The sequence below is a fragment of the Chelon labrosus genome, assembly GCF_963514085.1.
Source record: "Chelon labrosus genome assembly, chromosome: 2".
NCBI classification, from domain to species: Eukaryota; Metazoa; Chordata; class Actinopteri; order Mugiliformes; family Mugilidae; genus Chelon; species Chelon labrosus.
This window is the reverse complement of record NC_140338.1, coordinates 25,492,830-25,515,239: the sequence shown is the minus strand read 5'-3', so window position 1 is coordinate 25,515,239 and position 22,410 is coordinate 25,492,830. Positions and strand designations below refer to the sequence as shown.

Sequence of the window (22,410 nt, the reverse complement as noted above, 5' to 3'; positions counted from 1 at the left end):
GAAGCAAAGGAGCGATTCGTAGTTTGATTCCTAATATTCATGTTTTGCTGTTAACCTCATTTACACTCATTGAATACCCATCTCCTGTACTCTTTCAAACTTGAGTCATGAATATCTGAAGTTTTATGTCATGTCTGGTCTGAATCTGTGGTACTAGTAATAGGTTTTTAAGATGAAAGTTGCTTTAAGCTGCAGCATCTACTCTTGAAATGCTCAATCCACTATGGATATCTTCTTCTAGCTGCTATATTGTTAATGGTTTCCTTATGTTTGTGTCCTTTGTGTAAAAGCTTTTCATCAAACATGTGGATGAAAGTATTTATGAGTGAGTGTGACTGGGAAGAAAAAGAAAATATGGTGAGGGATGTAACAAACTGCAGATGTCGCTTAGTTAAATGTCACACCCAATAATGAGTATTGGGAAAGAAAAATATACATAATTTCATCAACTGTAGCAAAACCCCAGTTTAGAAGAGTTAAAACCATTGGTAGAAAACCTGGTTATGCAATCATTAATTTATATTTTACCATGCCTTTCTGTGTTTTGCCTTAAAATGAATAGGAAAATAGAGCTGCAGTTGTTTGAGTGCCATTTATTTAATTGCAAATGTCTGAATGTTTACTTATTTTGTTCCTGTTTTGTCATTTAGATTTTTTATTTGCCCCTCTATTTTAAAAAGTAACCTTTAATCTCTGTTGTGTCTGTGTTTCTGCTCTGTGCCTAACGACCCGTCCAGCTGAAACCACGGGAAACTTCTGCAGCGCCACTTTATTTTATTTTTTTTTTCAAGCAGACATTGTTCTAAAACAGCAACAGGATAATATAAAACACTGACATTAGAAGGCAGAGGAAAAATAAGAAGGTTATTAAGGCATATCATGTTTGTTGCAGGTTTAATGCACTTACTGCAGAACTTAAAAAGCTGAAGCACAAGGCAGCAAAGGGCTGTAAGCTCACACACTGAACTCGTCACATTCATAAGTCTCTATGTTGGATTGAAGATATGTTTCTTGTTTCCAAGTAAGGAGTTTAAAATAGCAATGGTTAAACTCAAACTGCCAAATCTTATTGTCTGTTGTGAACTCCTCTGCCTTGATTACTACTTGGAATGGCTGGCCTTTTCCAAAATCTCCAGCTCTCGAATTTTCTGTAAAGTGAGACAAGACAGCACAGGTTTTAGTGCAGTTTCTTTCCATGGAGAGTTTAACATTAAACATCATAAATCCAAAGGTCCAAAGAGCTTTTTCAAAACACAAGACCTTGAAGTAGACTTCACAGGTGGACACACTGAACATTATTTTTGAAAACACAGTAGTCAATGGCCAGAGAGACTTTTTTGAGTTCTCACTCCTCGTGAATTCTTGTCTCTCCTTATTCACAATATCTAAAAAGGTTAAAATAACAAAACAACTTTGCAAGTGAAGAAGTTCGCTGTGAAAATTCGTAAAGTAGAATTTAGTTTTGTGGGAAACGGCTCAGTGAACTACATCTCTACCGTGCACAACTTCTGTGAGTGTGGGCAGCTTGTGGAGAAAGAAAAAGTCATGATGACATTTCATGGCATTTGGTTGTGTGATCTTATGAAGCAGTTTTATCGTCTTAAACTGCTTTACAATGAACTGAAACTTTCTTGACTTGCAACATTATCTTTTAAATAGCAAGTATTACTGTTCATGGCACAATTCAAACTGGATAAAACCATACATGTAGGAAGACCTCCCCTACCTATATTTAAACCACTGCTTAATTACCTGTGATATCTCTCTGTTGATAATGTCGATATACTGCCTGTCCTGACCCAGAGAAGCCATGTCTGCCAGAAACTGTCTTCTCTCCTCAATTTCTTTCAAAACTGCAGAACCAAAATATTATAGACTTAGTCTGAGGCACGCTGGATATCGTATCCATAGTTGCGGAGGACAAGGTGTATAACTCAGAGGTACATATCTAAAAAATATGAACTCAAATGTGTTTTGTGGCCGCAACTTTTGCACCTCGTGTTTCTGTGCAGTCAGCCTCACCTTCTTGATATCTCTCCTCCTCTGACACTTCAGGGTTACAATTTGCTGGGACAATTTCAGGAGATGCAACTCTGATCTCTTCTTGCCCTGTCGCCAAGATATTCTGAAGCCTCCTCTTCTCTTTTTCTAAGTCTCCTGGGGTGAAAAGGAAAAATGATGAGCGTCGCCGACACCGAATGATTTGCTGGATGCAGAAAATGCACCAAAAACGTCAGAAATCTTGCAATGAATGACTTACAGTATACACTGATCAGGCATAACATTTAAACCACCTTCCTAATATTGTGTAGGTCTCCCTTGTGCCTCCAAAATTGCTCTGATTCATCAGAGAATGGACATGAGTCTTCTGAGGGTGTCCTGTGGTGTCTGGCAACAGGATGTTGTTAGTGGGGGCCTTTGGGTCCTATGGGTTGAGGGGAGGGGCCTCTGTGGATCAGGTTTGTTCTAGTGCATCCCACAAATACAGCCTGTGATCTAGTGAATTTGGAGGCCAGGTCAACACCTTGTGCTGTTCTTCATGTTTTTTGAGTTGTTCCTAAAGTGTTTTTGTGTGTGTGTCTGTGTCAGGCTGCATCCTGCTGGGGATGGCTGCTGCCATCAAGGAGTGTCATTGCTATGGGGTGGGGGTGCCTGGTCTGGTCTAAGTGGGTGGTACATGTCTAAGTAACATCCACATGAATGCCAGGTCCAAAAGTTTCCCAGCAGAACATTGAATTTTAAGTAATAGATGGTTGAAGTTATTTACTTCTCCTGTCAGTGGTTTTAATGTTGTGGCTGATCGGTGTCAAATGCATATTTAATAAGGTTGACAGTTTAAAGAACATACGTGTAGGACCAGGACGGAACTTTTCTCTTGTGTAGGTGTTTCCAGACCGACAAGATTCAGCGCTGCGTCTCTGTTGACGGCCTGGCGTGTGTTTCTGCACAAATGTAGTATCACAGGTCGGAGGCAAAGCTGGTCTATCTGAATGGGGAAAGTTTAAAAAAGTGTGAATATGTAACACACAAAATCCACTAATACTGGACATCAATTCTTAATATCTGTGTATTTAATGATTTTGTCACAAATACCATGTTACTCCCATCCATCCATACAAACAAACAAACTTACTGTTCGAGGATTTGTTGATCTGTTTTCTCTGGAGGTTGGTGAGCCTTGATTCCTGCTTCATTACTTCGCACGAGAAAAGAACAGCATGAAAAATAAGAAACATTTCAATTCCTCCTCCACCTAATGGCTTCACACTCAGGGTCTTGGTCAAGCTCATCAGAGTCTACTCCTGTTCCCATCCAAAGCTCCAGCATTTTTCTCTTCTTTGTACCTTATCACCACCGCTGACTTTACGTCTTTCCTACCCTCAGCACAGCCTTATCTTCTCCCCCTCAAATCTGATGATCATGAACTAATCTCCAAAGACTTGCACATTTTTCTATTGTACACATTATTAAATTAAATCCGTTTTGTTCTCAAAGAATAAAGTTTCTCCTGATAGAACCAATCAAAGACTTATTCATGTAAATCAACTTGCATCATGTTATGATACGAACAGGAGAGAGAATGATGGTGCTGTGTATCAAACCCACAATGAAAAATAAGTGGGAATATTCTTAGTGTTTTGACACCTACACCGAGTCAACTCCACTCAAGGAAAAGGTGTTTGTGGGGAATTACACCAAGAATATGACCATGCTTGGATAATATGTGTTATCAGGTGCTCATTCCTAAAAGATGAATGCAAAATAGAAGTATCTTCGCTGGTGATCTCAGACTTCTATTCTATTCTCTACTCTTCGCCCCTTGCCAGTTGACTAGATACTCTAGTAAAACTATTGCGTTCTAGTATAACAAGGCAAGGCAATTTTATTTATATAGCACATTTCATACCAAAGGCAACCCAAAGTGCTTTTACACAAATAAAATGAAGAATGCACATTGATTCACAGACACAAGTACCAGTCACTAGGTGAAAATTAAAATTAAAAAGAAATAAAAAGACTAAAAAGACTAAAAACAGATGAAACAGAAAGATGATTTAAGAAAAAGCAACAGAAAAAAGATGGGTCTTGATTCTGGTTTTAAAGCAATCAATTGAGGGTGCAGTTCTAATTAAAATGGGAAGCTGGTTCCACAGCTGAGTAGCATAAAAACTAAAGGCGGCTTCACCACTTTTGGTTCTGACAGTTGGTTTTGATAAAAGCAGTCTGTCTTGGGATCTAAGGGGTCTAGAGGGGGTGTACAACAAACCTATACTAAATCAAGTCTTCATGAAGGTTACGGTGTTTGGCATTTGGTTAAAATAACTGAGGGAGCTGTTATTTCAACTGTGTTTTCATTTTGGAGGCTGTGGTTTGTAGTACTATTGAATCGTATTGTGTTGGACTGTTTCTGTTATTCTGACCACCCCATTTTAGTCAGTGGGCAAATAACAGAAAACCTTTTGTGTTTAATTCAACACAGTTTAACAGCACCACAAACTACATCCTCCAAAATGACCATCCAGTTTTTATACCACTTTTCTAAAGCTGTATCATCATAAACTGAACATTAGAAGAGTCATGAAGGAGGATCTAGTGCAGAACTATTATATTACAATGCATTACTTTTCACTAATGTACCCACTGCTTTGGTTATTTGTTTGGTTTATTCAGAGGAACATATAAACTAATGCATCGTCTCACATTTCAGCATGTCCTGGCTCTCTTTGCTGCTCTGCGTGGCTCTGGGGTTGTTCCACAATCCCCTTCCAGCTTTAAAATCTGAGGAGGCCTCCATCTGTAAACTCAAAGACACACAGAAGACATTACAAGCCACGCTTCAAATGGAAAATTGTTGTTTTAACCCATGTTTTTAAATTAAATTGTACCGGTTATTTGCCTGATTTTAAGTTTAGGCAAAGCTACACGGTCAACTAGTTAAATAAATCTTTAGTTTAGGTAGATACTGAATTTACTGGTCAAAACAGTTAATTAGCTGTTAGCTAACAACTAGTCAGCTAGGCCAGCTATTTAAGTTTCTGTTTATATCAGTGTCCTTTCTGCGTGACTAAAAATCAACAAGTGAGGGGCCTTGAGCCGAATATTACGAAATATATATTTACTAGACGTAAAAAACACATCTTACCACGTTTTTTATGGCAACCCCTTCATAAACACACTAATTTCAAACTTGACAGGAAGACGACGGCGTCTGTTTATAGCCTGTTGTTATAGTAACTAAATTACCAGCGCTTCCGTGTTAAAGCCCAGTATAGAGTTACAACTAAACTAAATTCACTTAGTTTTTGAAGTTAGTTTTTTTCACTTTAATATATATTTTTTTCCTAATGCTGGCCTTTCTTTAAAAAAAGAAAAAATACATTTAACTGTTATTATGGGTGCATTGACAAGATGTGGCCACTAGAAGGAGACAGATCGTTTTTAATGTTTGACGCTTCAATCAGTAATGAAAACGTCAACAAAATATTTGTGACTCAAACTATAAACCATTTTATAATTTTATCAGTCAAACTCCATGACATTCCACGAACGGAATACGTCTACCATAACAACACAGGAAGTGAAAATATTAACATAAATTAAATATTTACAGCTGCAAAGGTCTACATTAAGGAATTACTATTGTATTACCAGAAAAGAATATCATGAGGACATTTTTTTTACAAATATTTTTCAATAATATGTGCACTTATTAGAGGAGGAAATAAAAGTGATCCATGTACCTGAAACTAAACTGAAGACTGTAAGCACAAATTCATAAACGAGGCCTTTGGAAGAGAACCCTCACGTATTAAACAAGACTTCATATGAACCTGTGAGATGTGTTAAAGGTCAAGGCGATTGTTCTGTTGAAGTGGCCGCCAGAATTTTCAGAGTTCACAGTAGATGTCTTGTGCAGTCGTCACTCAGAGGCAGACAGTCTTTATCAGTGGCGGGCTAGTCATCGGGGATCAGCAGCAGTCAGGGCTCCATTATCTGTGGAAAGACAGCAGCCTGCCTTTGCCTCCTGTCAACAGATAAACAGCTGCCAGAATATAATCACCTTTCACACACAGGTCTTCTCAGAACCACATGTCCTCACCGGGAATACAGATACCGACCTGTGTGTTTGTAAAACTAATAGAATTAGAAAGATTCACAATTTATCGCAGACTCTAACCATTAATTATGACACATCTATTATTTATTAGTATATCTGTTTATATTAATCACCTGCTTACTATGTTTGTTAGTTACTTACATGTTCGCATTAAGAGGCTGTCGGCAGTTTTGCTATAAAAAGCGACATAAAAGGAAATTTAAGTCTTTGTTAACACTTTACATACAATGAAATGTGCACACACTTAACTGTACATGTACTCACATACTCCGCACTGTGTGCCAAAGGGTGCTGTATTAGATAGTGGCCCATCATCTGATAATGACCAATGATCTGTTTACTTGTGAATGAAAAATGACAGCGTGTGCACCATTAGCCTGCAGGGTGTATTTTACATTTGCAATTTTGATGGTAGCTCATGAAAATATGGATCATACTTTTTGTTGTTTTGAAGTATGTGTAATTAGTGTACCTGCCTGATATTTTTTCATTTACCTTTTGGATTTGTATTAGTTTGAAATGAATTATCCTGTTGTCAAAGATTTGAGACTGCTGTTAAGTACCTTCATTTTCAAGTTATTATACAATAAATGTTAATCAGCTCTTCTGTATGTTGTCTGATTTGGAATGAATTATAGACAAATTGTGTGAATTATGCTGTGTGCAAAGTAAAATTACGTTTTCTTTCAGCTATTCCTTTGACAAATCAAAATGGGATGTGAGTATTATCTTGTGAAACTTGAAAAGATGTCATCCTCACAAGTTTGAGCAAATCATAAAGCGTATTTATCTCAGAACGTATCGTTGCTCATGTTAAGATACATGCACAATACTGAGCACTAAAAATATGTTCTGAGTGTTAAATAATGATTACATGGCATGTATGTAACATCCTCACGGTGAAAAACTTGTCTCTCATCACACTTTCTGCCATGAATCCCACAGAAACAGGAAGGCGGTGAGTTGAAGTTAAGATAAAAATTATAAATGACCAATCTTAGGGGATAAAGAAAAGGAGACGACTAAGTAACTCACACTTTTACGCTCCACCTCCTAACGGTTAAAACCTACATGAAAAAGAGAGATTTGAAGAGAGACTCGCAGCTGACAGAGATAGACAAGGGAGAGGAGGGAGAGATAGCAAAGGGGGGGATGACGAAAAGAAGACGGCTTTAAGGAACTTTAGTTTCTGTGGCCTTTTAGCAACGAGCGGAGTGTAGGTGGGATGAGAGGCCTGGTTTGACAATCGGTTAGTGAGGGTGAGAGATGTAAAACAAGAAATAATCCAAAAAAAAAAAAAAGAGAGACACTTCACTGTTGTTCTTGTTGTTACACCTGCCGCCATATCAAAGTGCTTGATGGCTGTTACCCAGGCTGTGCTCCCTTCCTTCAGCTCTTTCTCCAGCCTCTCTCACTCCAGTGACAATATGAAAGTAAGTAACATGTTTGATTCTTACACTGTAACAGAAAGAAACCATTGAAGTAATATTTTATTGTGTTGATTACTTGTACAATTCACTTTTTATTTAATTTAACGTGTACTTGACATATTATAGGTCCTTTGTGCACGGTAACGTTGAACTAATTTGATCAACTCAAACTTATAATTGTACGTCCAGAATGACACAAACATGCAAGTTTTATTTTTTTTTTCTGGATATATGCATTTTCGATAGCATATATTTTAAATGTTATACTTAAATATTTTTCTCTGTTTGTATAAAGTTGTTTTGAGAGAAGCACTTTAAGTGTTTGATAAAATCTTGCTCTCATTCCTGGTGTTTGAATGCGCTCATTATAAGATGTTCTTACAACGTAATAATAATCTAACAAGAGTCTGCTGGGAGGGAATGTCTTAAAGGATAGCTTTTACAGTCATACTAAAGTCACATAAGTCACTGAAGTGTTTTCATTGTTAGTGATGGGGGATAAAATCCACTGTAGTTGTTTGTGTAAAAATGTGTTGTAACATTCGGTTAAATCTAACATGAGGCCTCAGCGTCAGGCTGCGTTAGACAAAGCTAAAAGTTGTCACCTTAATTGGTCAACATTTTCTCTTTGTGCTTTCACTAAGCAGATTTTTTTTTTTAATAAAGACTAAATTTATTTTGATTTATTTGATGTGGTGTAACATAGAAGGCTTCACCTGAACTTTGAAGGATATTTTACAGAGAATTAGGTCTGTTAATTTTGTCCTATATCACTCACACTGGATTCCCTTAGACAAATACAGCAACCAGTAACACACAGACAGGCTTTGTGAAACTTCTTCTTTTTTACAAGTTGGTTTCTTTGGTGATCATCACTTTTTACTGCTCTCCCATCACCACCCAGGTGTGGAACTCTGATGCTGGGCCTCTCCCTCTCGACACTCCAAGCAATAAACTGTCACCAAGCAGCTCTGAGCTGCTGCAGGTCTCTCAACAAATGGCAGAGGAGCTCATGGATGATGACAGCCAAGCATCTTGGGACATTGAGTTCCTACTGTCTGATTGGAGCAACCCTTTGCCTGACCTCAACTCCTGTCTGGACAACAACCACCAACGGCTCCCACAGCTCGACTCGAACAGAGCGTACCAGGAGACGGCCATGTTTAAGGACCAACCGGGACAGGACAGTCTGCAGATGAACAATGGCAGCCTCATGGCTGAGCTCATGTCCCCTGTTGAAGCTACGACAGTCCAGCCAGAGCTGTACCACCGTGGTTATAATCAAGACCAAACGGGTCGGACTTCATTTCCCAATGTACATAATGTAAATCAGTTTGATTTCCCCCAAGGAGGAAGTGTGGAGAGACATAGCAAAGGAACCCTGAATAAGGTCACATCGTGGGATTTCAACCCCTACTATCCCCAGCAGCACTCCTCCATGGTGACCATCCCTGACAGCAGGTTCATCCCGCCTCAGGCTGTGACTCCAGACCCTCGACACTACAGCTACATGCCACACTTTAATCACAACACCAGCCTTTTCTGTGACTACACCCACAACCAGGCCACTGGCTATTTACCGCTTCTCCAGCAGCCCCTGCTGGTGGGACCACAGCTGCCCCCTGGTGGGGTGGAGGGAAAGCGTGGCAGGAGAGCTACAGGGAAAAAGAAGCCTGCCATTCACAGCTGTGAATACCCTGGCTGTAGCAAGACATACACTAAGAGCTCACACCTCAAGGCTCACCTCCGCACCCACACAGGTACCACGCAAAGAAACAATACATCTGTCACATTTGATCTCAGTATGTGGTTATTTTATCTCCTAATTATCTGTGTTATGTTTAATTATCAGGGGAAAAGCCATACCACTGTTCGTGGGAGGGCTGCAGCTGGAAATTTGCCCGCTCTGATGAGCTGACGCGACACTACCGGAAGCACACAGGTCAAAAACCATACGAGTGTCTGCTGTGTCAGAGGGCCTTCTCCCGCTCAGACCACCTGGCTCTGCACATGAAGAGACACACCTAAAGTGTGTTGTTGTGATGTTGTCCGTTTCTGGTTTATTGCAAAGAGACAAATTACCCCATTTTAACTCAAAAGTGTATACAATCCTTTTTTTTTTTAAAGAAATGACAGATATCCACTGCCTACAGAGTGTCCACCTGTTATGACAGCAGGGACTGATGGGATCTCAAACGGAGATGAAGAACAGGCTATAGGTCTGGTCTATGTCTACATATACAACCAAACAAGGGACATCCACTGTGGCAGTTTATCAGATTTTGTTCAGCTCCCTCTGGAGCCTCGAAAGCTTTAAAATCAGTGTACTTCCCATTTAATGTGTTAATTTAGGCATTTATGAATCATTCCACAAGAGCTCAGACTAGTTACTTCACAAACAAGAACATCATCACAAAACAAGATTTGCTTAAGGTGTTGAAATGGGTTATTTTATTTTTTCAACACACACTTTTCAATATTGAGGACGTTTAATTGGTGTAACGCTCTCCTGGTCTTTAAGAGAAGAAGAAAATCATTCCGTGACCTATGCTACACATGAAAATTTTGTCTCTGCATTTAAGACATCCATTTTGTACACACACATAAAAGGCAGTGAGCACATTTGGAGCAGCGGTCGGCACTGTGTAGCACCTGAGAAGTTCAGGGGGTTAGGTGTCTTGATCAATGGCACTTCAGCTATGGACGCCAAGGGGCATCATTCATTCCTTCATTCCACCTTCACACATTTCTTCCTATAACTCAAGCAGGTGACCCTCCAGTCCCAGGCCCGCTCTTCAAAGCACTAGGTCATAGCTGCCTACCTATCTCAGCTCCATGCCAGATGCTTATCATCACTTTAAACTTAGTCCTAAACAGATCTAAACCCCAATACTAAGTCTTAGTCCTTACTCAACCAACTGACGAAGCCAACCAATGAAAAATGTCATCACTCTGAAGGTCTAAAGAATTGGATCCTCCTTCAAGTACATTTCTGTAACCGCTTGTCCTCTGGAGGGTCGTGGGAGGGCTGGAGCCTATCCCAGCTGTCTTTGGGTGAGAGGTGGGGTCCACCCTGGACAGTCTATCACAGGGCTGACACAGAGAGACAGACAACCATTCACACTCACACCTACGGTCAATTTAGAATCACCAATTAACCTAAGGAGCATGTCTTTGGATGGTGGGAAGAAGCCGGAGTACCCAGAGAGAACCCATGCAGACACAGGGAGAACATGCAAACTCCACACAGAAAGGCCCCAGATGGAATCGAACCTAGAACTGTCTTGCCGTGAAGCATCAGTGGCGCCCGAGGCCCAGAACAAGGCCAATGTAAAGTAAGTGTGCTTAAAGCCATAAGGCTCACTTTGATTAACACTGTACACTGTGGGCATCTAGTCTCTGAACTTAACTTCCACCTAAAATTGTGTGTAACATAGGTTATACCATGATACACAGTGGCTTGTCCAGTAGCACGTTGCTGTGTCTCTGGATGCTTTGTAAGAACGCTTAGCTTTATCAGCACTTAGATTATCTGATATCTCTGTGTTTTTAATTTTAATATCAAATGTAATACAAACACATAATAGAGTGTATGATGAACTAACAAATGCATTTTCTGTATCTGCTGATTAATTTTAATTTAAGAAACACCGGCATGCTTCTATTCAAGCTGATTTACAGCTGTAAATAATTTGCTCTCTTTCTCAGCTTTTTCTCATCGCTTAAGCTACATATTTATTCTTAAGATATTTTATGTCGACAGAAGATACTATATTATTGTACAATGTTTTTATACTCTCAAAAGAGTGCTTTAATGTCTTATATGTCATATGTAATAATAAAGACTCTGTAAAGATGTGTCAGTATACCGTGATTTATTTAAGTAACACTCTTCGTGTGGAAGTTGAGGTTTTAAGTTACTCTAAAAGTGAGGAAAGGATTTCTGAAAAATAAGCACCTGCATTGTCAGCCTGTGGCCTCTAGGTGGCGGCCTTCTGTTAGTGTATCAGTCCTCCTGCCTTCAGGCCAGTTTTAGCACTGTTGGCAGTTGCAGCTGCTGCATTTCTAATCTTGGGTGAGGTCAGGATGAGATCTGCTTATGTAACTCAGCGCTCACTGATGCATCCTGATTATGTCAGATGATGGAGGTCATCATCACATCACAGAGCTCCCTCTCTCACCATCTCACAGATATTCATACACCGGAAAGTACTGCATACCCTCAGGAAACACAAACACAGAAAAGCAAAATACGCTCACCGACCAACCTTTGCAACACCTGGTGAGGCATCCGAACACATGGCTCTGAATCCCCCTGTCAGCAAAGTTTGATTTTATTCAGGTTTTGCTCACATCCGGTTTTATTCATCGCAAACCACCTCGATTAAAGCACTAATATAAGTTGTACAAACGATCAGCACAAAAGTAAAACTTTACAAAGTGTCAAAAGGGTTATGGTAAAATACCCATCAAATAGCAGCAATACCCAGAGTATGAAACTGATAAGTGATGTGGCTTAGCTTTCTGTCTCGTGTCAAAGACTCTATTAAATGTTCCCTGTTTGTGTTGCATCAGCATTATTCTACTAGCAAATTTCAATATCATTCAGCATCCAGTCCCACAGGCCATTAGTTATTATATTACTAGTATTAGTATTAGTAGTAGTAGTATTGATTTTTCTGATGTATACAGTAGGTATTTATGGACGTCTCTTTCTTTCTCTGTTGCTGTGTTCATTTAAATTTCTCCTTTGGGGATCACAGAAGTTCCAAATTTTAAAGTCTTCAGATCAACTCAAGAGAAGTGTTTACTAATGAAATGTCTTTCCTGTCCTTTAACAGACACTGATGAATAAACTCAGACTTGATCACAGCCCATCGGGGCACAAAGATGGATTTGTGAAGAAAGGCTTCATGTCCGTTATGTTGTGAGCTGGACTCTCCATGGATCAGACTTGTTTGTCCAGCGCATCCCATAAATGCTCGATTGGATTGGGTTCTGTGATATTTAGGGGACAAGTCAGCACATTGAACTTGCTGTTGCGTTCCTCAAACACTTCCAGAACCTTTTTGCTCTGTGAAATGTTGCATTATCCCTCTGAAAGAGGCCACAGCCATCAGAGAATACTGTTTCCATGATAGGGTGTACATGGTCTGCAATAATGCCTAGGTAGGTGGTACATGTCAAAGTAACAGCAAGACTCAAAGTCTCCCAGCAGAACATTACCCAAAGCATCACACTGCCTCCGCCGGTTTGGATTCATCATATGGTGCATCCTGGTGCCATGTGTTCCCCAGCCATCCATGTGATCTAAAAGAAAACGATTTGTAAGACCAGGCCACCTCCTTCCCCTTCCATTGCTGCATGGTCTAGCTCTAATGCTTTTGTAGGCTCTTTCAGCAGTGGACAGGGGTCAGCATGGACACCTTGACTGGTCTGGGACTATGCAGCCACATACTAAACAAACTATGATGCAAGGTGTGTTCTGACACCTTTGGTCATTACATTAACTTTGAGAAATGTTCATTTGCAGCCTACTGGTGCCATGATAACAAGATTATAATAGTATTATGAGTGACTGGTGTAGAACCATCTCTCAGAAACACATCTTTGCTTACATTTTAATGTACACCAATCAGCCACAACATTAAAACCACAGGAGAAGTAAATAACATTGATTGATCTTGTGACAATACAGTGTTCTGCTGGGAAACTTTTGGACCTGGTATCCATGTGGATGTTACTTAGACATGTACCACCCACCTAGACCAGACCAGGCACCCCCACCCCATAGCAATGACACTCCTTGATGGCAGCAGCCATCCCCAGCAGGATGCAGACTGCTACAGACACACACACACACACAAAAAACAAAAACATGAAGAACAGCATAAGGTGTTGACCTGGCCTCCGCATTCACCAGATCCCAAACTGATCAAATATTTGTGGGATGCACTGGAACAAGCCTGATCCACAGAGGCCCCTCCCCTCAACCCATAGGACCCAAAGGTCCCCATTAACAACATTCTGTTGCCAGACACCACAGGACACCCTCAGAAGGTCCATGTCCATCCTCTGATGAGCCACAGCTGGTTTGGAGGCTCAATATCAGGCAGGTGGTCATAATGTTATACCTGATCGGTGTATGTTCCGCTGTTTGTGGAGTTTGATCCATGCAACAGACTAAAAGCCTTTTACAGCAGCTTTGTTATTGGTGCATTATCACGGCTATCATTGGCTTCTTAATCCTGTAATCCAGGGTGGCTTGGTAACAGGTGATCTGAGAAATGATCCAGTGACATTCACGCTCTGCACACATTGATTTATCAGGGCCCTACTCACAGCCACACATGAACTTACCATGTTAACTTTAGAGCTGCCAAAACACTTTATGGCCATAAATCTGTCATCCACACCAGTGGATAAATCCCTAACAAGTTAGTGAAGGTCACGGGGCTCCATCTGCAGTTTATTTTTGTGTTCAAGGGTACGTGATTGAGGATTCAGAGGTGAGATGAGGACGGAGGAGGAGTTCTGACCTGTGGTAGCCTGTAAAGAACAGACAATCAAACTCTCTTCTACTTCTACATTCCAGTTCCTCTTCCCCTATTTGCATCATGTTATACAGTTTCCAAAACATGTACTGAAGCATGACCAAGATTTGAATTATTTAGCCATGACATGTGTTTCTGAGCAAACCACAGCAGTGAACTAAACATGTTTTTAATATAATATGTGAGACCAGGCCAACGCTTAAAGTCTGAGGTAAACTATTCCAATAATGCAACCTTTTGCATGCACTTGTTTTTTGTTTTTTTTCAGCTTTTAGCTTTTTGGAAATCCCTTTGTAAAATTATCAACGTACAAAGCTCATTAAACCATTTGAGCTGATAGCTTTATATAATAAAGTTACATATTTTCTTCCTCCCTGCCACCCACACAAACCACAGAAGAACAAACTGAACACTGAGCAGCTGAAGCAAGGTTCACTGAGGACAGAAGTACACTTAAATTCTGTCCCTTTCTCGTTTTTCTCTGTGGAAAAACACAGGCTAACCCATTTCTGGGCATGAAGAGGTCATTTCAGGGCATCCCCAAACTAATGAGATTAAAAAGCAGAAAGAGAAACTTTGCAGAGAGGAAGCTGCTAACATCAACAATAATACAATTATAGAGAGGATTTTATTGGTATCATTAGCAAAGAATTTTTTTATGGAAGTAAATACATTCCTGTGTTGGCTTTTCCTTGACCTGTGTAGAAGCAGAAGTCATAAAAATACAATTAACTGTGCAGAAGAGAAAATCTAACAAATCCGTGGCTGCACATTTGAAAACAACTGGATTTTAAAATGAACTTCAGATTCCTGTAGTGATTAGGCAAAGACACTCTGTGAGCGTAGTTCTGTGTGAGTGTCTGAACTCAACAGAAGAGCACCAGAGAGATTTTTTTATGCAGCAGCGTCGCCTCAGTTCACCAAACAAATGAGGAACTCCTAGACAGCGTTCGCCGTGCAGTATATTGTAGCGTTAATATTTTAGGAGCTCTGCCTCTCCAGTGAGCATCTATAAATGGATTTTCTCTGCATTATTAAAGCCCACTACTGCAGGGCGGCACTGATACCAGCCTCCAGAGACATCTCCCTACATTTATATTTTGTAAGGGTCTCGTGGACAGAGTAAATTGGCAACGCTCCTTGTGCAAAGCCTCCGTACGTGTCCGCCCTCACTCTTGATTAACAAATTCAGTTGATATTACCTCAAGTTAGCATGAATGTGGGAAATAATTTACTGTTTGTTTGCTGTTACACAACCCCACGTAATTTGGATCCTGTCCGAAAGTAGAATGAGGATTAGAGCAGTGAAAGGGACTGTGTGTCAAAGTGGATCGAGGGACGCAAAAAGCTGGGACAGAGAAAGAGAGGGAGAGGGAGAGGGAGAGGGGGGAGAAGTGGCAGAGCGGATTCTCCTGATTTGAACTTGAGCGAACTCATGCAGAGTCAAACGAGGCTGCAGTCCGCTCTGTGCACAGGCAGCCCGTTACTTTGTGCCTTCACGCAGGACCCTCGCTGACATAAAGCATGCCCAAGCCCCCATCAGCAACACATTGTTATTATCTTGTAGAGCAGCAGCAGCAGCAGCAGCTGAGCCACAAAGGCAGCGATATCCAACTTTTAATCCCTTTGAGAATGCAGTTGCAGTCAGACGTCAACATGCATCTTAGCCAAAACATGTTTAAACTCAGTTTTCACAACTCCTGACATTTAATCATAGTTTATATTAACTGTTTTAGGTCAGCTAGCATCAGTGTTTTATTTTAACAATGTGTAGTGTCAGTGTAATAGTATTTCAGATTTATTTATTTCATCACATTCTCAGAAGGTTGTATTAAAATGCAATGCTACCTAATAGCCAATAAGCTTCTTACAATAAAACTACTGTAAGAAGGAATATTAGTCCATTCCTCCTGACAGAACTGGTGTACGTGAGTCAGGTTTACAGGCCTCCTTCCTGTTTTTCAGTTCTTCACATGACCTTAAAATACTCTTGGGGTCATTGCACATTTGGAAGACCCGTCTGCAACCAAGCCTTAACTTCCTGACTGATGTCTTGACTGACTGATGTCTTGGAACGTTGCTTCATATTCACATAGTCTTCAATGCATGATACCTTGTTTTTTATTTAGTGCCCTAGTCCCTCCTGCAGCAAAGCACCTCCTGCCCCTTGTTTAGACCTTTGTCCCACTGTGCAGCCCCAAACCATAGTTTGTCTTTTTTTGTACTTTTTGGAAGTTGCTGGGCAACTGTTTTACTGTGGATATAGATTGTTTGCGTATCGGTTTCCTCCAGTGTCCTCACAAGGTCTTTTGCCGCTTTTCTTGGGAGGATTTATATCTGTAAACAGATTTGTGCATGCTTTCTGTTAAAAAAGTTGATCCCAATCCAAAAATGTTCTAGTTTGAATAATCTTCTCATGTCTTAGCCTTTCGTAGTAATAGTAATCCTATTGTGTGGTCAAATACTTTTCACGCGTTAACTTGGCGGTGCACAGACAAAATAAAAACGGCCTGAACTATAAAATCCAAATCTCTCAAACATTCCTGTAAAGAAGTGTAAACTGAGAAAATAGGCTTTATCCAAAAACTCAAATAGTTTCTCATTATATTAAAAGTACAGTACATCGCACATACAAATGTTCTGAGTGTATGCGATCCTTTAAGATAATCCTCATGTGTTGACATTGTCGTTGTCATCATCTGACTACAGCTATTTACTAGCATCCTGCTTTATTATCTTCCCAAATGTGTGCATGTGCGTCTTTGTGTAAAAACAACAAAAAGAAACACAAAAATGAACCCACACACAATAGCCCTGCACCACAGTACTGCTAGTGGCCAAACGCTTCATCAGGTGCATTTAATTTTGTTTTTTAAATCAATTCAAATTATAATCTGCAGCATGTAGCATGTATTTTGAAAGTGACTAAACGCAATTTCTAGGGATTAAATAAGGAATACTGACTAATAGTCAAGCCTCAACATGCAGATATTCACAGAATTACAGTTTTTTACAATCACTTTGCTACTATTTTCAGAACCTTGATGTCATTTTTCACAACTCTAGACACAAAACTCACAACCAATGATCAAAACTCTAACCCTTTTCTCAATTGCTTGGATACAATACACATAAAACTTAGATCATTTGTTCATTCAAAAAAAATCACCTGTTCAATATGATGCAACTTAACATCAAAATACTACTATTTCAAAAGCCAATTCACACATTACATTTCAAATGAGTGTCTATTCATTTCTTTACAATGATCTAACTATCAATTGATACAACTGCTCAAAATGATAAGTAACTGTTGCATTACTCTAAATGCATAGTTGTATGGAAACAGACAAACAATCTTCCATGTCCAATCATGAAAGCTTCAAGATACTTTACGTAACGAGATTCATTGTCACCAATTAGCGTGGAGCATGAACCAATTAGACTACAATATCCATGGATGTAGCCTAATACTGTATTTTACAATGCTTCATCAGACACTGTGTCTATGGTCCCAAATACTGTACCACCTTTTCAGACTATTTACAGTATTGACAGTACTGCACTGTATAGATGCAGGCCCTTGTAATTGCTTGTCCAATTCTGCCAACTCGTTACTGATGATTGAGTGCACATTGTGGAATGAGTATATAAAGAGTTGATTGGGATCCAATTGCAAGAGCATAGTGATACGTAACATGGAGCCAGCAGGTGATCCAGGTTACAATGGAGGTCAAGCAGTGGTGGGAGGAAGACAAGGAAGACATGTTGGTCAAAGGAATGGCAGGGGACAAGCACCCCGTCTGAGAGGTGGTCGTGGGCCTCGTTTGAGAGGTGTGGGGGAACGTGGTAGAGGACAGGCACCCCGTCTGAGAGGTGGTCGTGGGCCTCGTTTGAGAGGTGTGGGGGAACGTGATATAGGACAAGGCCACGGACCAAGACAGCGGCAGCAACAGCATAGAGTGTCCAATGAAATTCGGGCAATAGTTGTAGACCATGTCATAAATCATGGCATGACAATGACTGAGGCGGCTACAATGATACAACCAAACCTCAGAAGGTCAACCGTGGCCTCAATAATCAGAACTTTCCGCAATGAGAACCGGTAAGTTACAGTATCAGCATGCACTAAACATTATGCTACTCTCAATTGTCAAATGACTGCATACCAGTGTGTATCAGAATAGGTGATGTGACCAAGTGTCTTCTTTTTTTTTATACTTTATTGTGTTCATTCATTCAATTTTCAAAATTCAAATTATGACATTCATAATTGTTATTTCCATTTCTGAGGAACACATTTTCTTTTTCTAATGTACATTCATTATTTCCACCCGTGAAGAAAAACATAATAAATAAATAAATAGAATAAATAAAGAAATAAAGAAAGAAATTAATAACTCAATTTGCACAGTCCTTCTTTAATAATGTTTAAGTTCAATCATAAGATGTCCCACTTTTTCCCCTTCAATTTCCTTATCTATCCATCGGTCTTATTCGCTTGATATTTGTTTCAGGACAATGCCAAAATTCCAAAATGTAAATGTTACACATACACAAACACAGTACATGCACACACACATACACATACATACATACCTACATACAAATATACAAACACAGTACACACACACACACTCGCACTCCCACACGCACACACATATCCAAAACATGACAGATCAAAACGAAAACGAAAAAAACAAAAAAAAAACAAAAAAAAAAAACATGGCTTTAACTTCTGCTTCTCATGGGAGAGTTTTTAACAGGACCTCTCATTTAATTACCAACTGCCTCTTCTTCACCACCCTGCATGCTTCTTAGTAAAGGGCCCATTTTTTTGCATGTAAGTGTTCCTTGTTGGCAATCTTATAATTTACCTTTTCCATGTTGCGCATTTCCTCTATGCTTTCTAACCATTTATCTATACTAGGTGGTTCTATTTTTTTTCCAGTTTTTTGTTATTTGTTTAAGTGCTGTTATTCTCATGGCCCAAAATAGATATAAATGTTCCTTTTCAAATTCTTTGGGTCTTGTACCCAAGATCAAATTATGTTGTTCTAAAACCACATCTTTCCTCAGTTTTAGTTTCATCAGATGTTGAACCTCAGTCCAATATTTTTTCAGTTTATTACATGTATAGAAAATATGTGTAAGATCAGCATTGTTTGACCCACATTCCCTCCAGCAACTAGTACTCGTTTCTGTGTACTTGAATGTTGTTGATGGTGTCATGAAGTATCTAAGATTTACCTTCCAGGCATATTCCTGCCAGTAAGGGGATTTTGTATGGATGTTAATGTCTTTAAGACTCTGTTTCCATTCCTTATCACATATAATTGTTTTCAGTTCTTGTTCCCATTTTTCTTTAATATTTTTTAAGTTCTCAGCCCCATATCCCTGTAGTATATTATATATTTGTCCAGTTAAACTTATGGTTTTTCCATTCTGACATTTTTTAGCCATATATCCTATTAGAGGATGTAAGTCTTTGAGGGTTTTTAACTTGACTTTTTCATGTAGATAATTTCTCAGTTGCAAATAGAAAGTAGAACTGGTTGCTTTGGAGTTGATATGCCCTTGCAATGTTGTCAAACGACTCCAATCCCGTGTCACTGAACATTTGATAATGCGTTATGAGGCCGTTATTTCCCCAGCTCTTGAAAGCATGATCTAATTTATTTGGAATAAAGTCTGGATCGCTCTGTATCTCTCTTAGACAGGTCAAATCTCTGTCTTTGACTTTTATTGTTTTACAAAGAATTCTCCAAGTTTTAATAATGTTGTTTACTATCAAGTTGTTTGTTTTCATCTGCTTTGAGAAAAAAAGAGTATTTAAATTACCCACCAAATTAATCTCCATATTTTTCCAGTTAGGGCACAACCCTTTATTCAACATTATCACAATTAATTTTACTTGTGCTGCATAATGGTAATTCATTCGTCTAGGTAATGCAAGTCCCCCTTCATTTCTCTTCTGTTGTAATATTTTAAGTTTAACTCTTGGTTTCTTTTCATCCCATAAAAATCTTCTCAACAGACTCTCCCAGTATTTGAAGTTTGTCTGTGGTATATAAAGTGGTATGTTCTGAAATAAAAATAGAAATCGTGGTAAGACATTCATTTTAATTATACTTATCTTTTCCATTAGAGTTAGAGGTAAGTTTCTCCACCTATCCAAGTCTTGTTTAACAGATTTCTCCAGTTTGCCATAGTTGCATTGGTGAAGTTGATCCAGATTATTTGGTACAATCACCCCCAAATATCTTACATTATTTTGGTCCCATTTAAAGTTGAATTTCTTTTTATATTGGCTTTCTAACTGACATCCAGTTTGCATGACTTCAGTTTTATTCAGATTCAGTTTGTACCCTGACAAGGTACTATAAGCTGTAATTTCACCTAATAGAGCTGGTAATGAAGTATGGACTTTTGTCAGATATAAAATTATGTCATCTGCGTATAATGCGATCTTGTATTCCTCATCTATATGAGTGTCTTCTTACTCTAATGTTCCCTGTAGATTTGTGACCAGGCCACATAGTGGAGGCAGAGGCAAAATTCTAACTGACCAACAAGAGCAGGCTGTGGTCGATTTGGTTCGGGCCAGAAATGATATTCGCCTTACAGAAATTCGCCAGCATATCTTGGACAATGAAGACATGTTCAACAATGTGGGATCCATAAGTTTGCCGACTATTGCACGCGTACTGAAAAGGCACCAGGTATGTATAAAACAACTATACCGTGTGCCTTTCGAAAGAAATGCAGACAGAGTGAAGCAAATGAGGACTGAGTATGTTCAGGTAAGTTCAGTTTCAAGATGGCTGTTGTAAAAACATTCCCAAACATTCTACATTGTGCAGTAATCTGAAAATCTCTTTCCAAAATATATTTTTAGAGCGTGATGGAGCTGGATGCTGATGACGGCCATCACAAATTCATATATTTGGATGAGGCAGGTTTTAATCTGGCCAAGACAAGGAGGAGAGGCCGGAATTTCATTGGCCAGCGGGCAACTATCCAAGTATCTGGACAACGTGGGGCCAACATTACCATGTGTGCGGCTATATCAGAAGATGGTGTGGTGGGACGCAGACCTCATATTGGACCATATAAAGCAGCTCTCCTTGTCACCTTTCTTGATGAGCTCGATCAGGTTTGTAGAGCTGAAGGTGTGACCTATGTCATTGTGTGGGACAATGTCAGGTTCCATCATGCTCATGTGGTGCAAGCATGGTTTCAGGCCCATGCACAATTTCCCACCCTGTATTTACCCCCATATTCTCCCTTCCTTAACCCGATTGAGGAATTTTTCTCCGCATGGAGATGGAAGGTTCATGATAGGCACCCTCATGAGCAAGCCACTCTTCTCCAGGCCATGGATGACGCCTGCAATGACATCACAGCAGACCACTGTCAGGCCTGGATTCGCCATGCCCGAAGGTTTTTTCCAAGATGTTTGGCTAATGAAAACATCCATTGTGATGTAGATGAGAACCCTTGGCCAAATCCACAACACAGAGTTGATGACAATGTAGAAGTACAGTAATCACTCCTGTTCTGTTTCTTACATGTACAGTACAAGCAAGCAAGTTGAGGAACACTGCATTTGATGTTTTACAGTACTGTCTTTTATTTTCTACTGTATTTCATAGCTAATTACAGTATTTTTGCTTTGATTCAAATACTGTAAACCTATGTTGTGATTGTACTGTCTTGAATTTCCCCTTGGGGATCAATAAAGTATCTATCTATCTATCTATCTATCTGTCTATCTATCTATCTCTATCTAGTGTTTTGCATCAATATACTGTATTACAAACTTTGTTCAATGATTCCACTGTGTCTGTAGTATTCTCTCTACTACTGCAGTACTTTTACAGAGATGTATTTACTGTACTGTACATGTAGTACCATAATGAAACCTGTATCACCTATTTTGTTCTACAATATTTAATGATTGTACGAACAATGACACAGTGAAACTATCGGTTGCTTGTGTGTGGGTGATCTATAGTTCTGTTTCAATGGTATTTCACAGTAAATTTGTTTTTTGAACCAATGATTGTGCAAGTGCAAGATTTATTTAAAGATGTGAATGCACAATGCAATGTTTTGAACATTAGACAGCCTGTGTTACAAGTGATAACCGTTTTGAGTTTTGTGTCTAGAGTTGTGAAAAATGACATCAAGGTTCTGAAAATAGTAGCAAAGTGATTGTAAAAAACTGTAAACCCTGTTACTTTCTTAAAGGTAGAAGAGTTATTTCTAAATATGTGTTCCTTGCCAGTAATACAGTAGATGATGA

The 22,410-nt window shown here is 39.4% G+C and overlaps 2 protein-coding genes across 18 annotated transcripts; one reads left to right on the top strand and one right to left on the bottom strand.

The window, feature by feature from the left end:
• Positions 1-768: 768 nt before the first annotated feature.
• cUnh22orf23 (chromosome Un C22orf23 homolog) lies at positions 769-6,728 on the bottom strand. 10 transcript variants are annotated; one of them, XM_084571884.1, is made up of 8 exons: positions 6,383-6,728; positions 6,260-6,291; positions 5,832-6,119; positions 4,702-4,795; positions 3,134-3,196; positions 2,849-2,986; positions 2,023-2,157; positions 769-1,148 (listed from the first exon to the last, which is right to left on the bottom strand). In XM_084571884.1, the coding sequence occupies exons 4-8, from the start codon at positions 4,793-4,795 to the stop codon at positions 955-957; spliced, it is 624 nt and encodes a 207-aa protein (XP_084428010.1). In that variant the 5' UTR covers positions 5,832-6,119; positions 6,260-6,291; positions 6,383-6,728; the 3' UTR covers positions 769-954. The 10 variants fall into 10 exon arrangements, with proteins under 10 accessions (XP_084428010.1, XP_084428015.1, XP_084428012.1 ...); XM_084571889.1 differs by having other exon boundaries at positions 5,832-6,043; XM_084571886.1 differs by having other exon boundaries at positions 5,832-6,025.
• A 469-nt stretch (positions 6,729-7,197) lies between these two features.
• klf1 (Kruppel like factor 1 (erythroid)) lies at positions 7,198-21,864 on the top strand. 8 transcript variants are annotated; one of them, XR_014699731.1, is made up of 6 exons: positions 7,199-7,551; positions 8,453-9,308; positions 9,401-10,883; positions 11,740-11,830; positions 12,390-13,660; positions 20,623-21,864. XR_014699731.1 is itself a non-coding variant. In XM_084571833.1 (4 exons), exons 1-3 carry the CDS (start codon positions 7,477-7,479, stop codon positions 9,574-9,576), a joined length of 1,107 nt encoding a protein of 368 aa, XP_084427959.1. In that variant the 5' UTR covers positions 7,198-7,476; the 3' UTR covers position 9,577; positions 9,676-11,402. The 8 variants fall into 8 exon arrangements, 4 of the variants coding, with proteins under 4 accessions (XP_084427959.1, XP_084427958.1, XP_084427960.1 ...); XR_014699728.1 differs by lacking the exon at positions 11,740-11,830 and having other exon boundaries at positions 7,198-7,551; positions 9,401-9,577; XR_014699730.1 differs by lacking the exon at positions 11,740-11,830.
• Positions 21,865-22,410: the final 546 nt, after the last annotated feature.

Coding starts and splice junctions, on each gene's coding strand:
- cUnh22orf23 (XM_084571883.1), bottom strand. CDS start 4,795: ATGGAGGCCTCCTCAGATTTTAAAGCTGGAAGGGGATTGTGGAACAAC. Junction 2,987..3,133: donor GATCAACAAATCCTCGAACA/GTAAGTTTGTTT, acceptor TTCCCCATTCAG/ATAGACCAGCTTTGCCTCCG. Junction 1,149..2,022: donor GGAGGAGAGATATCAAGAAG/GTGAGGCTGACT, acceptor CTCACTTTACAG/AAAATTCGAGAGCTGGAGAT.
- klf1 (XM_084571831.1), top strand. CDS start 17,801: ATGGAGCCAGCAGGTGATCCAGGTTACAATGGAGGTCAAGCAGTGGTG. Junction 18,208..20,622: donor ACTTTCCGCAATGAGAACCG/GTAAGTTACAGT, acceptor TGTTCCCTGTAG/ATTTGTGACCAGGCCACATA. Junction 20,906..21,000: donor TGAGGACTGAGTATGTTCAG/GTAAGTTCAGTT, acceptor ATATATTTTTAG/AGCGTGATGGAGCTGGATGC.